General features: G+C 47.2%; 1 protein-coding gene across 3 annotated transcripts in view; it reads left to right on the top strand.

Annotated features, from left to right (window-relative positions):
- Window positions 1-17,130, top strand: part of LOC142592638 (putative 4-coumarate--CoA ligase 1) — a 69,990-nt gene that overhangs the window by 34,209 nt on the left and 18,651 nt on the right. For 2 of the 3 annotated variants that reach the window (XM_075704199.1, XM_075704210.1), the window contains 3 exons: window positions 5,417-5,610; window positions 11,119-11,290; window positions 15,378-15,549. In XM_075704199.1, coding sequence (XP_075560314.1) covers window positions 5,417-5,610; window positions 11,119-11,290; window positions 15,378-15,549 — 538 coding nt within the window. The remainder of the gene's footprint in view (window positions 1-5,416; window positions 5,611-11,118; window positions 11,291-15,377; window positions 15,550-17,130) is intronic. The other variant, XM_075704202.1, reaches the window with a different exon arrangement.

The following is a 17,130-nucleotide window of genomic DNA, read 5'->3' as shown; positions in this document are numbered from 1 at the left end:
TGATTATTGTAACTTTCGCTGGTATCGCAATTGCCGCAGCGGAGCTGTTTGGCAGGACAGATCCATCAATGTAAATGTGCGTAGAATCCCGGTAGTTCTTGTACAAAAGTAGTAACGTGAGCTGTTTAAGGGCTGGTGATGATAGACGAGCTTTTTTCGTGATGCCGGGTATCGTCAGGTTGATTTTTGGCTGAGCGAGGTACCATAGAGAAATCGAAGGTTTCGCAGCAGGAGTGAAACAAGCTGGCAATGATTCACCATGTGCGGTTATCGTTTGGCTGAAAGAGGTGCGTGGTCTGTTCGCTAGCAGAAATGCTATGTGGTGGAGAGGAGTCCTGGCAAGATGCTTTATATAGGTCCTCAGCGCTTCAATTTCAACGTGGGTCTTGAAAAGGTGGTCTCTAGCAATTGCTATAGTCGCCACTGTTGATGCGCTCTGAGGCAGGCCTAGAAAGATCCGGAGCGCGAGCCGGAACACTTTGTATTCTGCGTAGCTTCATTTTGCCTGTGTTGGTTATTGTTGGCAAGCTGTACCGCAGAAGGCCGAGAAAAAGCACCCTGTACAGTTGCAGTAATAGCACTTGTCGAGATTCCGCAAGTCTTGCCAGTGAAAAACTTGAATAGGTGGAAGATGCCTGTCAACCGTTTTTTCACGCATGGTACGTGAGAGCTCCATGAGAAGTCACTGTCGATTATGACATCTAGAAACTTGTAAGACCGAACGTGTGATAGACTTTGGCCATTTGTCATTACCCTGTAGTTTGTCATGGGTTTGCGTGTAAATGGCACCAGTGCGCATTTCTAGGAGGCAATTACCAGGCCTCGATTACGGAGGTAAATAGAAGTTTGGGTGGCAGCTCTCTGAATTTTCGCTCACTTTTAGGCGTGTTACTGCAGACATCCATATGCAGATGTCATCCGCGTACATTGATAGCCTGACTGTGCTTGGCACGTGCTCAAGAAGAGCAATTAGGGTTAGAATAAATAACACAGGGCTAAGTACACCGCCCTGGGGGACGCCGCGGTAGCCATTATGTAGAGAAGTATGGCCTTCCTCGGTGTTTACAAAAAGGATCGTATGGAGAGATAGCTACGTATTCATTGAAACATCCAACCACTCACTCCTACCTCTTTGAGAGTAGAGAGGATGGCCTCGCGCGTAACGTTGTCATGCGCGCATTTGACGTCGAAGAACAAAGAAGCGTAAAGACGCTTACGGCATTTCTCATGCTGAACGTAGGTGATCAGGCCGACGACGTTATCGATCGATGACCGACCTCGTCGAAAGCGGGCCATGGCATCCGGATAGGTGTTGTGGTAGTCTTTGGCCATTATTTATTACGCTGTAGTTTGTACCACTTCGTGCGTCCCACGACCCCCATCCTATCCATTACTTTCCCCACACAATTTGCCAAAGCGATCGGGCGATATGATGAGAGTTCCAACGGCGACTTGCCAGGCTTCAGGAGTGGAACAAGGTGACTTGTCTTCCAGCTTATGGGTAACGTGCCACCTCGCCAAGGTTCATTGTACAGCTCAAGGAGAGCAACTCTCGCTCGCTCACCTAAGTGACACAGAACTCAGTAAGAAATTCCATCAGGTCCTGGCGCTGATGTACGGCCACACAAAACTAATGCTGCCTTAAGTTCGTGGATTGAGAACGGTAGATCCATGCAGTAATCACGTCGGGGCAGACAACTACTAGAAGGCGGTGGAATGTTGGGAGCTGTGAGTTGGCCGGATAGTCTGGCGCAGAACTCCTCTGCCTTTAATAGAGGGCTAGAGCCTTGAATGGGAACTGCTGTACGGGGGATATGTCCGGACACCTCGCACCGTTCTCCATAGTTGCGATAAAGGCTTGCGTGGATCTAGCGACTCACAGAAGGCAGTCCAACGTTGCGATTCGAGCTTGTCTAACCGGAGCTATGTCTTCTTTTGCGTGCGTCTAGCGGTCCGTAATTTGTCCAGTGCCTTCGTGCGTCGGTATCTTCGTTCAGCACGTCGTCGGATCGCTCGAAGTCGTTTTAGTTCCACATCGAATTCCGTCAGTTTCGAAGAGTATCTGAGAGTATGCATAGTGTCTTGCACCGTGCTGTTGGTTGCCTCTTCCAAGTCGAAATATGGATTGGCTTCAAAGTGTTCTTCCATTAAATTCTATCGCGCCCTACTAACCTTTCTAGAGCTAACTAACTTAAGTTCACGTTTGTAGCGTGAACGTTCAACATTCTGTAGTAGCGTGACCTTCAGTGACCGGCCCTACTGTGTGTGATCTGTACAGTGTCCTAACGCTTCTTCCCTCGAAGATGGGAAGTGGCGGGTTCAAACACCTTGTAGTGTATATTGTGAACCGACTACCAGTGAAACGGTGATTGCGTGCAGCTATACTTGACGTCTCATCGTGGAGCGCACAATTAGCCGCGTAGCAAACTAGCCATGGACGTGATTGATAATTGTGGAGGCTGTTCGATGCGGCGTCACTTTAATTCCGGCTGCAGAGTCGAAACTCGGCGGAACAACGTGCTAGTGTACTGTGTTCTACTTTAGTCTTTAGATTTGTCCTGTTGCTCTTCCTTTCCTCTTTCCTCCCTTCCTTCCTATCTTCCATTTCTGTGTTGCTGTCACCTCCCTTCAGAAGAGTAGGCAGGCGTTGTGCCCCTTCCGGTGGCAGTTGCCAGCCTGCTCCTCGCCTTTCCTTTCCTGTTACCTGTATATATGTGTATATGTGTTCAAAACAAATAATAATAATAAATTCTGAATTTTAGTCCACTACTCTTGGATCGTATCCCGTATTTTGGAAAGAGCCAAACTGCTGATCTTGACGCACGTGGGGATGTGGTCTCTTCCGTGCGTCTCTATGTCCGCAAACCACCTAGCGCGTCCGACAAGGCTTCGTGAGACAAAATCCAAGTAAAGACAGCTGCTGTATGCGGAGCCACGTAGAAACGTAGGACTTCCATCATTCAGCAACCAAAGTTCATTTTTGTAGGCGAAAGACACCAGAGCTCTGCCTCTCGCGTTGATCTTCGAACTTCCCCATAGTGTATTATGGGTGTTGAAGTCTCCAATAATGAGCCACGGATCGGTAGTTGAGAACAGGACGTCTCGTAGTCTTTTGTAACCAAATCGACTTCACGGAGATAGGTAGGCGCCCACAACAGTAAAGGAAATTTTTCTTACTGTTAGACATGTATATTGATTATTGTCATTAGGAGGCACAGGCTGATGAATGCAAGTGAGGTCATGGCGAATGAACACCAAAACATTAGTGTTATCACCAACAGTTGACGGCATAAACGATTCCTATCTAGAAAGGCTGATCGTGTTAGATAAGTTCGGCTCGCAAATGGCGATAATGGGAAACACATTGGCATACACAAAGCGACGGAAATCAGAAATGCGCGCTCTGAGTCCGCGGGCATTCCACTGAAAAATAGCTGCTTTTCGGACCTCATCTCTTAAAGACACTGGCTGGAGAGTCGTGATCTGCTCTAGGGTTGCCAGCACCGGACTCAAAGCGTCCAGTACTTGAAGCGCACTTCTGGCAGACGGTGTGTGCATGTTGTTTAGCAACACGCGAATGACATTCATTAAAGGCCTAAGAGCTATCACTTGCTTATCTGTTTTCCGCAACTTCTCGGATGCAGCACCTTGCTGTACTGGGGGCGCCTTCTGCTGTGGCTCTTCTGCCGGTCGTATACGCGTAAGTGGCGGCCATTCCTTTATAGAGAGAGATCTGGCAGTTTTTCTCCCTTCCGAAATGAGTGCTTGGGGTGCTGGAAACTTCCGCTGACGGTGCTGCTTGACGAGTCGACGTTTCCTGAAAAGTTGATATTTTCCGTCGTGAGGGCCTTCGATGATGACGTCGTCTTCGCCGGACTTTCTTAGTGGCCTCTGTGCGGGTAAAGCTGTCTCTCACCACTTGTTTGAGAATGGAGATCTCTTTCTTGATTGGGGGACAGACTTTGGAAGAGGCGCAGTAATCACCTTGGAAGTTAAGACACTTCAATGAGGTAGTGCTGCAGTTGTCTTCTGAGGGGAGTTCGGTGCATCGAGGGCACACTGCTGAATTTCAGCAAACACCCTCCACATGGCCAATCTTCTAACAGATGAAGCACTGCATTGGTCCTGGAATAAATGGTCGAACCTGGTGGCGAAAGTGCCCAACCTTCACCTTATATCCCTGCACAATGACGTTGTGCTCACTCGTTGGTTTTATGAAAACTGGGAGGTCTGCGTTAGATATTTCATTGTCAATGTCATAGATGACTCCTGTTATTGTGGAACCATTAGCTTGCACGATGGATCGCACCTTGATGTTACCCAGCTGCGTTACATGTTGTAGTGTGTTCAGCGATTTCCAGGATGTTTCTCCTAGTGTTTATCCTTACATCCTTGATTTCGTTCAGCACGGGATTTTCTGGATACATGGAGAGATATTGCCTGTTGAGGACGCGAAGGTTGTCAGTAGCGTTTTGTGGCGCAAACAGGATGGAGTGAGGCCATCGTTGAGGCGCAATTTTCACGGTGGCCGAACTTGACGCCGAAGATGCGTTGATGATTCTTCGTTTGGCCTTTCGGTACTGGACAAATGGAAAGCTGTCTTCCGAGGACTCGTTACCTGATGCAGAGTACAGCTCTGTGTCCTCGCTATCACTCGATGTATTTCCTCGCTTCCTCGAAGCGAGGTCCGCGGGTGAACGGAACCCGGGAGGGGCCTCGGTATGGTTGTACATCCATCGCCGCGATACAGGAGGCGGTAGACCCCACAAGTGCTGTGACATGTCCAGAAAGGTACAAAGACGGGCGAGATGTTTTCCACAGGATAAGCACTTCTTCCTTTTGCATCTAAAATTTCCTTGTGGTCTTGAGCTCGTCTTGTTATCTGCTCGCTACTGTTGTCAATTCTCAGGTCAACGCTAGAGAGTGCGGAGCGGCAGCAAAATTAGACCACCAAAATCAGAACAAACATGCATCAATGTAAGGCATCTCTGTGAGGTAGAACTCCTTGAAATATTTCGCTCTTAGTCGTCCCAAAGTGGATATACATTTACGTAATTTCAAAAATTACTGGCGCATAGAAATTTCTCATTTGAAACCTGCGAAGATTACATACGTGCAAGAATGTCTAATTTGTGTGGGAACTGCGAAGCATTGCGCCGACACATGACGCCACACTGTGAACGTAACTCTCCCTCCGACATCCAGCCCTACACGGACCGAATACCTACTGTATGGGGAAAGCGCTTGAACTAAAGCGCGCTAAATAGCCAGGAGCGCAGCTTCTTACGTGCACGTGTGCTGTCTTCACGTGTTGATGTCTCAGTAATGTTGATAGCACTTATTATATGATCATAAAAACATTGACCGAGGTTGTGGTCGAAATTCTTGGATCAATCGTCGCCGGGCTGCCTTGCAGACGCTGGTGGTCTTCGGTCAGCGCGAGGGTATGGTGCCCTTTTCGACGATACGGCGAAGTCCCCGCGCGGCTTCCCTCCCCAGGGTGGACCCGGAGAGCCTGCTGGCTGTCCTCTTCTCGAGCGGCACCACGGGGCTCCCAAAGGCCGCGATATTGTCTCACCGAAACGCTGTAGCCCATTTATTCTGTGCAAGGTTAGAACAACATCGTCACTTTCCCTGTTGCCTTTCTCTTTCCTGTTTGCGCTACCTTGCGACCATCTTGTTTGCTGCTTTTTGCGTTCTTTAGTATGATGACCGGATTAGTCGCAAGAGGCAGAAGCCCCTCTTCATGAACCGAATCATTTTGCGTTTACGAGAATCATATTCTAATTAAGTTGGAAGCTCTTGGGCCCGGTTCTGCGTTGGCATTCTCCCCTGAACCCGCGGTTATAGCTGAGAAGTTAGCTTACATAAAAGGTGTATTTTTGTTGTTTTTTTGGCTGCACCAATTTTGTAAAAAATTGCCTGTGGCAGATAGCAGAATTCTAACTCTTTAATTAAATTACTCGATGAGGCGAACATTACTTGCACGAGCAATCAAACGCAGAATTGAGTAATTAACAAATTTTCACTGTTTTACGCTCATTAATTTAAAGCACTTATTGCAATCTACGAATTGTAGCTAGTGCGTTCGCAAGGCATATCGACTTGGAACGAATTTTGAGGATTGCACCAGTTTCGAGATATGCGCGGTCAAATTTGCAAGAAAAGTACACAGTTCCACTTAAAAAAATAGTTTCATGCAGTGAAGCACAAAAGTAACTGGAATGCCAATGTATTTTTCGGGCACATTGAACAATAGTATCTCGAAACTGGTGTAGTCCTGATAATTATTTCCAAGTGAATACGCCTTGCGAACACACCGGCTACATTTCGTAAACTGCAATACGTGCCGTAAAATAATTATTAAGTTAATTATTGCAATCATGTTAATTCTTCAATTAAGCGTTTTGGTTTCTCTAGAATTAATCTCGGCTTCATCGAGTAATTTAGCTCAAGGGTAGGAATTGTGCTATCTGTCACAGGCAATGTTTCAAAAATTTGGTGCAGGAAAAAATGACGACACCTGGTATACTTTCAGTCATCTACTGATTCACCGACCCGCCGCGGTGAGCAGTGGCATTGGCGTTGCGCTGCTAAGCCCGAGGTCGCGGGATTGAATCCCGTCCGCGGAGGCTGCATTTCAATGGCGGCAAAATGCAAGAGCGTCCGTGTGATGTGCATTGGGTGCACGTTAAAGGAACCCAGGTGGTCAAAATTAACATGGAGTCCCCCACTACGGCGTACCGCATAATCAGATATTGTTTCTGGCATGCGTAACCCAAGAATTTAATTTAGTCATGCACTGTGGGCACTGTTGTAGACGCACCCTCCGCGATAACTCAGTGGTCGAAGCATTTTGTCACTGAGCAAGAGGTCGCTGGTTCGAATCCCGTACACGGCGGCTGCATTCCAGATGGGGTTGGAATGCAAAGACTTTCGTGTACCACACTTTGGACGCACGTTAGGAGGTTAAAGTTAATTAGGAGCCTTCAAATACGGCGTTTCTCATAGTTCTAATGTTGTTTTCGGGCCTCATCAACAAATGTCATAATAGCTGTAACCAAAGGCAGCATGAATATTGCATATCTATAATATCCTCATCTGTTCGTAATTCATAGAATGCACCGAAAACGAAAGTTAACAAGTGACTAAGAATTGACTATTCTAAGAGGTGACTTAAATATAGCAGTGGCTCGTGTTTCAAAGCCTTGTGCACATTCGTGTATTTGCGGAAGTTATCGCACGAAGTGGCACTGTCGTATCATTGGAAGAGTATCAATGAAAGTACGGTCTGCATGCCTGTGTGCATGATCATGTCACCTCAGTAAGGATCCGCTTGTGCTACGAAAGTGGACGTGGAGGAGCCCGAACGGCGAGACTAGAAATGAAATAGACTTCATACTCTGCGCTAACCCTGGCATCATGCAAGATGTGGACGTGCTCGGCAAGGTGCGCTGCAGTGACCACAGGATGGTAAGAACTCGAATTAGCCTAGACCTGAGGAGGGAACGGAAGAAACTGGTACATAAGAAGCCGATCAATGAGTTAGCGGTAAGAGGGAAAATAGAGGAATTCCAGATCAAGCTACAGAACAGGCATTCAGCTTTAACTCAGGAAGAGGACCTTAGTGTTGAAGCAATGAATGACAATCTTGTGGGCATCATTAAGGAGTGTGCAATGGAAGTCGTTGGTAACTCCGTTAGGCAGGATACCAGCAAACTATCGCAGGAGACGAAAGATCTGATCAAGAAACGCCAATGTATGAAAGCATCTAACCCTACAGCTAGAATAGAACTGGCAGAACTTTCCAAGTTAATCAACAAGCGTAAGACAGCTGACATAAGGAAGTATAATATGGATAGAATTGAACATGCTCTCAGGAACGGAGGAAGCCTAAAAACAGTGAAGAAGAAACTAGGAATTGGCAAGAATCAGATGTATGCGTTAAGAGACAAAGCCGGCAATATCATTACTAATATGGATGAGATAGTTCAAGTGGCTGAGGAGTTCTATAGGGATTTATACAGTACCAGTGGCACCCACGACGATAATGGAAGAGAAAATAGTCTAGGGGAATTCGAAATCCCGAAGGTAACGCCGGAAGAAGTAAAGAAAGCCTTAGGAGATATGCAAAGGGGGAAGGCAGCTGGGGAGGATCAGGTAACAGCAGATTTGTTGAAGGATGGTGGGCAGATTGTTCTAGAGAAACTGGCAACCCTGTATACGCAATGCCTCATGACCTCGAGCGTACCGGAATCTTGGAAGAACGCTAACATAATCCTAATCCATAAGAAAGGGGACGCCAAAGACTTGAAAAATTATAGACCGATCAGCTTACTGTCCGTTGCCTACAAAGTATTTACTAAGGTAATTGCAAATAGAATCAGGAACACCTTAGACTTCTGTGAACCACAGGACCAGGCAAGATTCCGTAAAGGCTACTCAACAATAGACCATATTCACACTATCAATCAAGTGATAGAGAAATGTGCAGAATATAACCAACCCTTATATATAGCTTTCATCGATGACGAGAAAGCGTTTGATTCGGTCGAAACTCAGCAGTCATGGAGGCACTACGGAATCATGGTGTAGATGAGCCATATGTAAAAATACTGGAAGATATCTATAGCGGCTCCACAGCCACCGTAGTCCTCCATAAAGCAAGCAACAAAATCCCACTAAAGAAAGGCGTCAGGCAGGGAGATACGATATCTCCAATGCTATTCACAGCGTGTTTACAGGAGGTATTCAGAGACCTGGATTGGGAAGAATTGGGGATAAAAGTTAATGGAGAATACCTTAGTAACTTGCGATTCGCTGATGATATTGCCTTGCTTAGTAACTCTGGGGAACAATTGCAATGCATGCTCACTGACCTGGAGAGGCAAAGCAGAAGAGTGGGTCTAAAAATTAATCTGCAGAAAACTAAAGTAATGCTTAACAGTCCCGGGAGAGAACAGCAATTTACAATAGGCAGCGAGGCACTGGAAGTCGTAAGGGAATACATCTACTTAGGGCAGGTACTGACGGCGGATCCGGATCATGAGACGGAAATAATCAGAAGAATAAGAATGGGCTGGGGTGCGTTTGGCAGGCATTCCCAAATCATGAACAGCAGGTTGCCATTATCCCTCAAGAGATAAGTATATAATATGTGTGTCTTACCAGTACTAACCTACGGGGCAGAAACCTGGAGGCTTACGAAAAGGGTTCTACTCAAATTGAGGACGACACAACGAGCTATGGAAAGAAGAATGATAGGTGTAACGTTAAGGGATAAGAAAAGAGCAGATTGGGTGAGGGAACAAACGCGAGTTAATGACATTTTAGTTGAAATCAAGAAAAAGAAATGGGCATGGGCAGGACATGTAATGAGGAGGGAAGATAACCGATGGTCATTAACGGTTACGGACTGGATCCCAAGGGAAGGGAAGCGTAGCAGGGGGCGGCAGAAAGTTAGGTGGGCGGATGAGATTAAGAAGTTTGCAGGGACGGCATGGCCACAATTAGTACATGACCGGGGTTGTTGGAGAAGCATGGGAGAGGCCTTTGCCCTGCAGTGGGCGCAACCAGGCTGATGATGATGATGATGATGTGCTATGGGTAAATGTTCCATTCATTTCATTGGACTCTACTTAATTCCGAAAATGTTTTCCGAATTCCGATGTTAAAGGATACTGCGTGTTTCCTGCGTGCCTCGGAATGCGAACGCTTGCTTCTTCACACGGTGGATGTGTATAGCGGTGAAGACTGGCTCTAGACGCTATGGCCTATCACGTTTGATCTCAACATCGTAAGAACGGCGCAGAAGACACGACAGAGCAAGGCACGAACTGTAGCGAGGCGCCTAGCTCCTACTGGGGACTAGAAGCATAGAAAAACTTTTGTTGAATATAGAAAGAGTATTGCGTACAAAATCCCATTGACTTGTGAATATATTAAATTATGCGGTTTTACCTTCGAAAACCACGCTCTGGTTATGACGTATGCTGTTGGGCGTGGGGGGTGGGGGTCTCCTGTTAAATTCTGACCACCTGTAGGTCTTCGACGTGCAGCTAAATCTAAACAACGGAGCGTTTTTTTTTTTTTTTGGATTTCGCTCCCATCGAAATGCTGTTACCACGGCCAAACCCGCGACCTCGAGCAGAGCAGCGCAGCACCGTAGCCGTATGCGCTACGCTCCTGATTCGTACCAGATGTAACGTAGGACAAACCGGAAGGCGGGTTATAGGAAAGCTTGCACTGGTGGGCATATTTTCCCACAGGACAACAACTAGTACCTTGGTTTTTCAATGCAGCTCCTGCGAATCACATTTTTGCCAGCATTGGTGCCAGCACTGGTGCCAGCACATTTTGCAAACATTGTCGCATCTTCACTAACGTCACTTTTACTTTTATTTCCGACAGGAAAGTACACTTAGTGTTTGGATTGGCCCATGATACATCTTGTCTGAAGTCACTTGTGTGTCGCTTGTGTCTCCGATATGTATAGATACGGAAAAGTTTACTTGCAATAGCGAGTAATATTTACTGTTCTCTCTTATTGGGATCACTTCCTTTTAAGCCTCTTGCTTGTTGTATGCCTAATTACGCAAAAAAATGCCAGTGACCAATTTACGCCGCAATACCATCCCACAGCGAGCAAGGAGGCTTCAACAAGGTGCGTAGTATCTGCGCCTTGCTAGTACAAGTCTGTCAACGCAAACCTGAAGCGATGACTGATGTGCAAGGTCACGTACGTCAATGGCACCGTATACATTGAAAGGCTCCTGAAATTATACAAGCGCTTCTGCAGTTTAGCGTTTATTGTTCCTTGTTTAAAGGGGGGGGGGGCGACATAGAAAGCTTCCGCTGGACGTACTGTAATTGGCTAAACAGCTCGGGCCTGGCCCCTCAACATTGTCAGCGGAATGTTTTTGAAGGGGCTTACAGAGGCTAGTGTAGAATGTATGCGGAGGAGAGTAAGGACGAGCTAATCATTTGCTTTTTTAGTTCGAAAGCTTGCCGTGGCACAAATTATTATAGGTAGATGCGTAGGCTATCCGTGGTATGCATCAGTATAATGCGCAGGGATAGAAACCACAGTTACAGTTGTGCTTTTCCTTCCTTGAGCAGTCCCGACAACACTCAAGTGGTTGACATCGACGACGTGCTACTGGGAACTGCGCCGTTTACGCACGTGTCGGGCCTGCTTTTCAATCACGCCGTGTTCGCAAGCGGCGCTTGCCTGGTGATCGTCGGAAGCTCCGAGCCATGCGATGTTCTACCGGCTATCGAGAAATACAAGGTAATCGAATACAGGGCATTTCGTAAACAGAGACATTTATGTATTCCAAAAGAAGGGGCCGTATTTTGTAGACTTCTCTGTATTTTTCATTCTTACCCTCCTTGGTGATTCGGTCAGTCGCCGCCTTTTAGCACCGGGATCGACCACTCGGCACGGCCAGCGGTAAGAAAACTGCCAGGCTCCAGTGACTGTTTGATTACGTGCACTCAATTACTGTGAACAGCGAAACTGAGGGGTCACCGATTTTATACCGGTCGCGGCGGCTGCATTTCGATGGGGGCCAAATGCAAGAACGCTCGCGTAATTGGACTGCGGTGCAGGTTACACAACTCCAGGTGGCCAAATTAATAAGGCCTAAGCTACACGGGTAGAGCATCGAGCTGCTGTGCTGAGATAACAGGGTTCGAAGCGAGCCATTGGATCAACTTGGGCAACTGATTACGTGGCAATGTGTCATATATACGGGGCGCTCGTCAACGAACCTTTGACGCCGACATGGCTCATTGTAGACGCGGGACTGAGTGGGTACAGCTGTTCGAAGAAACTCCTTGACGCCGACTTAGAGTGCTGAATATGTGCCATTCGGTTTGTGCTGGTCTTCAACGAACCCCTTTGATGCCAACTTAGGTCACTGAGAATTTACCACTAATGATGCGGCAAGCGCGGGAAGAATTCTCAGTGTTCGCAGGCAACGGTGTGTCACGCTTCTCGTCTCGGAAGCAACGCGTGAACTTCTCGGCTGTGCTACTAGATGGCGCAGCGTGAGCGAGAGAAAGGACAAAATCATACCGGAGCAAATATTCGCAAATAGATGAGGCTTATGTATGCGGAGACCACTCAGCACATCCTAATTGAACGCAAAGGGATTCGCCCGGTGAGACCAGTATACGTGAAGTACAACTTCCAGAATCGCTTGGATTTAAAGTAGACGGAAGCATCAATCGGTCAACAGTCGGGGTAAGCAAGGTACAAGGTAGCTAGAGAAGATTTGAGATGTATGCAAGAATGCTAGAAAGAGAAGCATTGATAGCATACCTGAGTAACTCAAGCAGGCTAGGTGACGATTGCGCCCCACCCCGTTTCAAAGGGAATGCCAATAAATCATCATCATCATCATCATCAAGGGAGTCCGGTTGCCGCATGACGCTTTCTCAACTTTCGCACGCAATGGCGCGCCATGCATTTCGGGAGGCCACGCGCAGGTTTCGCCTGGGCGGCGCTAGATGGCACCGAGAGTTGTTGGGGAAGCGCATAAGAGTATTCCCACTGCAATACACGCCTCATGAATATACACGCCTCACGCCTACATTGATTCAGTGCTAACGCATTACCGTCGAAGATCATCATGAGATTGGTTCCGCGGCAATATTGTGTAGTCTTGACAGTCATGCGAAGTTCCAAATAACATATTCGGCCCCATAACAGGCCCGACTAAAGCTGGAGCCGAACCCGAGCTCGGATGACCTATGCCTGAGTCCACCCCGAGGCCGCTCCGGGCCCGGGCTTTCGGGTAAGGCCGAGCTAGAGTCCGAGAATGCAGTGCTCTGGTCTCGCGCACAAAACATTTCATGTATGTCTATTTCACGAGGTGTAAGTCATCATCATTTATCATGCTCATTGAAATGCATATAGTCTCAGTCGCTTCATAACGCTATTTCATTTATGTCGATGGCAGATGTTTCGGGACAAGCTTTTTGTCATTTTTTTGCTATTTAAAGGATAAGTTAAACCAAATCTGGTACTATTCGTTTCCTATTATAATATTCCTATTTTATTATTGAAGTTAATATTAGGAGAGGTTGACGCCTTTATGGTGGCACCGGCTACTCCTTGTCACTTGGCAAAGGAAACAAATTTCCGTAAAAAGGGAGATAGCGACACGAAATATGGCACTCAGTATAACACTGGATGAATAAAGAATATACAATTCAACAGTACATCAGTCGCAAAGTTCTGTGCATTAGTTCAGTCCACGTAGGCATATATAAAGTCAGATATATTGTACAGCCAAAACACACGACACATGTACTGCACTGCAAGTACAGAACAGAATTATACATATTGCGTAAAAATTGCGATCACCACATGAACCAATTAGGAACCACGGACAACGCTTGTGTTACTCATTTAGCGTATTCGGATCATCTGATACCTAATATTTTCCCAAAATGCTGGTGCCCTCTAAAAACGTTTTCACAGCAAGAAGCGCTCTTTTTTGAAGGCCCGCAGTTGGTCATGGGCCAAGTATCTTTTTTAGAGTGAATGGTCTTCTGTCTAACATCAACAAGTTTGCTTGCAGTACCCTGCTTTGTGGATCGTATTTCGTGCACTCGAGAAGAAGATGATTCACATCTTCCTCTGGATGTCCACAAGAACACTGCGGACTAGAGACACGTTTTATCCTGTACAAGAAGTGTTTTGTAAAGGCAGTACCAAGACGCAGGCGGTGTACCAATGTCTCAAATTTTCTGTTGTCTCTTAGATTTTCCGGCATTGATAAGTTTATACATGGACCTATAAACTATAACTCCGAGTTTTTAGTTTGCTGATCAAACCAGGTAGTTTTGCTGAGGCGACAAGAAATCTGTCTCAGTAGCAGACGCACTTCACTACGCAATAGAGGAAGATTGGTTGTCTCCGCGTTATTGTGCGCTCGATTCGCAGCTGCATCCGCTGCAGTATTACCAGGAATATTGCAGTGCCCAGGTATCCACTGGAATGCAATTACGTGGTTCATTGCGCTTGCTTTTGTAAGTTCTTTAAGTGTCTCATACAATAGCGAAGTGTTCAAAGAATTTTTCTTTTTGCTCTGTAGTAATGTGAGAGCGGCTTGCGAATCGCTAAATATAACCCATTTTTGCGAATGCTTTTCTGATGTTATGAAACGCAAAGCCCACAGGATTGCAAACAGTTCTGCCACGGTGGCTGATGTCTCTCGGGATAATTTAAATGTTTGCTCTAGTGAATATTCCTATTATTATGGATGAGCTGTGTGAGCTTGCACATGCTGCTCCACAATGCCATCCGCTGACTGTTGCTGTGCACTGGCTGCTTTAGCGGCTTTCACTTTCTCGCGCGAACTTCGGCGTTGACGAATTCGAGCCACATCATAATCTCGTTGCCTGGCCACAAATAGATAACAATGAAACTTCTCATGACGACTGATGGTCCACAATATTTATAAATTACAAATTCAGCGAGAGAGCAGAGTTGTAAATATTTATCGCTAGGCGCGAACCGTTCATATAACGCCGAACAGAGTACCAGCACACGGAGATCCAGTCATTGCAGCCGCCTAGAAGCGGGAGCTCATATGTGCTCGATAGATGCGCTGTTGGCTTGCTATGCCAATAATAAATTAGATTTAACGCTCAGGTCTCAGGGCAATTTGTGGTGCATGAAAATAAAGAGTGTCTTCGTTTCAGTGAACTCCGTCCAGTCTATGCATACTTTTCGTCAAACATGCTATAGTCGATTTGTATTGAGCTTTTGCGTAGCTCTCGGCCAGCATTTTCACTGCAGTTTGATGCACAGAGTCGGAAAATGATGCCTGAGTAAAGGGAAAATCATACATCCACCCGTTCGTAGCAATTGCTACAAAGGAAACCCATACGGGTTCCTCGAAAGAAAAGCCTCAAAGTTGAAGAAAAATTCGTCCTGGTCCGGGACTCGAACCCGGGACCACCGCCTTTCCGGGGCAGCCGCTCTACCATCTGAACTAACCAGGCGGCTAGCAGATGGCAGGGCGAAGTCGAATTTGTCGACAACACGAAGCAAAGGGCAAAAGTTTGACGTAGTAGTTCTGCGGAAACCCGCAAGGTGGAGAGAAATAATGAATAAAGGGAAAATCAGACATCCACCCGTTCGTAGCAATTGCTACAAAGGATTTTCCCTTTATTCATTATTTCTCTCCATCTTGCGGGTTTCCGCAGAACTACTACGTCAAAGTGATGCTTATACGGCTCTAGTTAACACATAGACTCGAATTTCGTTTCTTGGGCACACCGAGTTCCTCATAGCCAGTATGAGTCTCCGTACTAAAGCCAGCTTCATTTTCTAACGCCAGCTCTCCCTGCCTCCCCTTCAGGCCACTGTCATGTTCCAGTTTCCAACCATTCTTCAGAAGCTGGTCAGAAGTCCGCTGTTGGAAAGATACGATGTGAGCAGCGTCAAGAAAGTCTACGTGGGCGGAAGTGCGACGCCATCCGTGACAGTCGAAGAGACGCTGCAAAAGTTCAACCTGGACCATTTTGGACAAGGTAGGAATTAACAGTGTTGGTCATCCTGTACGGTGACACGCAGCCCGCAACCAATGAATGTTCAGACGACAATATAATTTTCTGACCTGAGTGTATGGCCCGGCTTAGAATTAGGAGGCGGTTTGGTTTCCAGCGCAATAAAAATGTTATGATGGAAGGCAAAAATTATAAATAAATAAATAAATAAATCGAAATATCCATGCGTTGATGTAAAAGCTTGTTTATTGTAAACCATTAAAAATATATCAACAGATAAGAATTTACAAGAAGGTTGCACGCCTTTTCTAAGTCCGCGGTATGGAGGCCTAAAACGTCCTTGAAGAGTTCTGTACATATTTTATGGAGATACGCAGCTTGTACAATACCTGTTCTTAACCAATTTGGGAAAATATGTATTTTAAAGGGCCCCTGACCAGGTTGGCCCACTCTGAGCAAAAAAAAATCTGGCGCATAAATCACGCGGCGACCATCGCGCCCTCGAAATGGACATTATTGAACGCCGCTATTGAGCGCTTGAATATTCATGAAAGAGCCGGCGCGCCCGCTTTCTTAAAGCGGCCACTGTCCTCGCCAGGAAGGACGAGTCCCAAGTGTAGCGTGTCACGCCGCAGGTCCCGCCTACAGTGACGTCAGAGACCAAGACATGCTGGTGTTAGATACGGGACCTTTTTCTAGGCCCCCTTCGAGTTTCCCAGACCACATCGAATCGCACCACTGCTAAGTAAGGAATGCAGGAGCACGGATGCCACATTCCGGAGGCACGACACGTGCAAACAAGTCGGCGGGCCCCACAGCCGGTGGAGCTATTCAATGCTTGACTCTTCCAGAAAACGAAGGGATAGCCCGGCACTGTTCCAGGAAACGTGAGTCCCGAAGCCAGACGGCTGTGATGTACCGGGAAGGCCTGGCAGCGTCGCCCCGGCCGCCTTTGAAGAGGGCATTTGCAAGCCAGCGAGGCCATACCGCCGGGAGTAGGGGGCCCTCGGACAATTGGGGCCCAAGCGTCGCCCCCGTCCGCCTTTGAAGAGCGCATTGCAAGTCAGCAAGGCAAGACCGCAGGGAGCCGCCGTGTGTGACACCACCGCACGGGCGCCTACCATTGGCCGAAAATGGCGTCATCTGAGCGGACTCTCCCATTGGCCGAACATGACGCGTCTTCCAGACATCGAAGGGCTTAAAAGAGAGACCGAGAGCAGCAAGAGCATGCCAGAGATTCCTAGAGCATTCCCTGATTCACCTCTCTCGAACTTCTGCCGCGGGCCGCAGCGTCCGAGTTGCTGCCGGCCCTTAATGACTGTACGACTGTTCATTGACGTCTCACTGTAAATAATGTAAAATAAACCTCCCAAGTGTTTCATCCCGACGTCCTTCCTCGACTCCTACAACTGGTGGCAGCGGTGGGATTTCCTCCTCCAACTCCTACAACTGGTGGCCGCGGTGGGATCGCCTCCAACTCCTACACTGGTCCCGCATAAATAGTCAGCCGCAACGCGAACACGGGCATTCGGCAGTGAAACACTGAGGCCGCAAAAGCGCCACCGGAAATGCGCCTATAGCAGGAAGAAACGAAGAGTTAAAATA

The sequence above is a fragment of the Dermacentor variabilis genome, chromosome 1, assembly GCF_050947875.1.
Source record: "Dermacentor variabilis isolate Ectoservices chromosome 1, ASM5094787v1, whole genome shotgun sequence".
NCBI lineage: Eukaryota > Metazoa > Arthropoda > Arachnida > Ixodida > Ixodidae > Dermacentor > Dermacentor variabilis.
The sequence above is the reverse complement of the archived record's forward strand: the minus strand, read 5'-3'. Positions and strand labels throughout refer to the sequence as shown.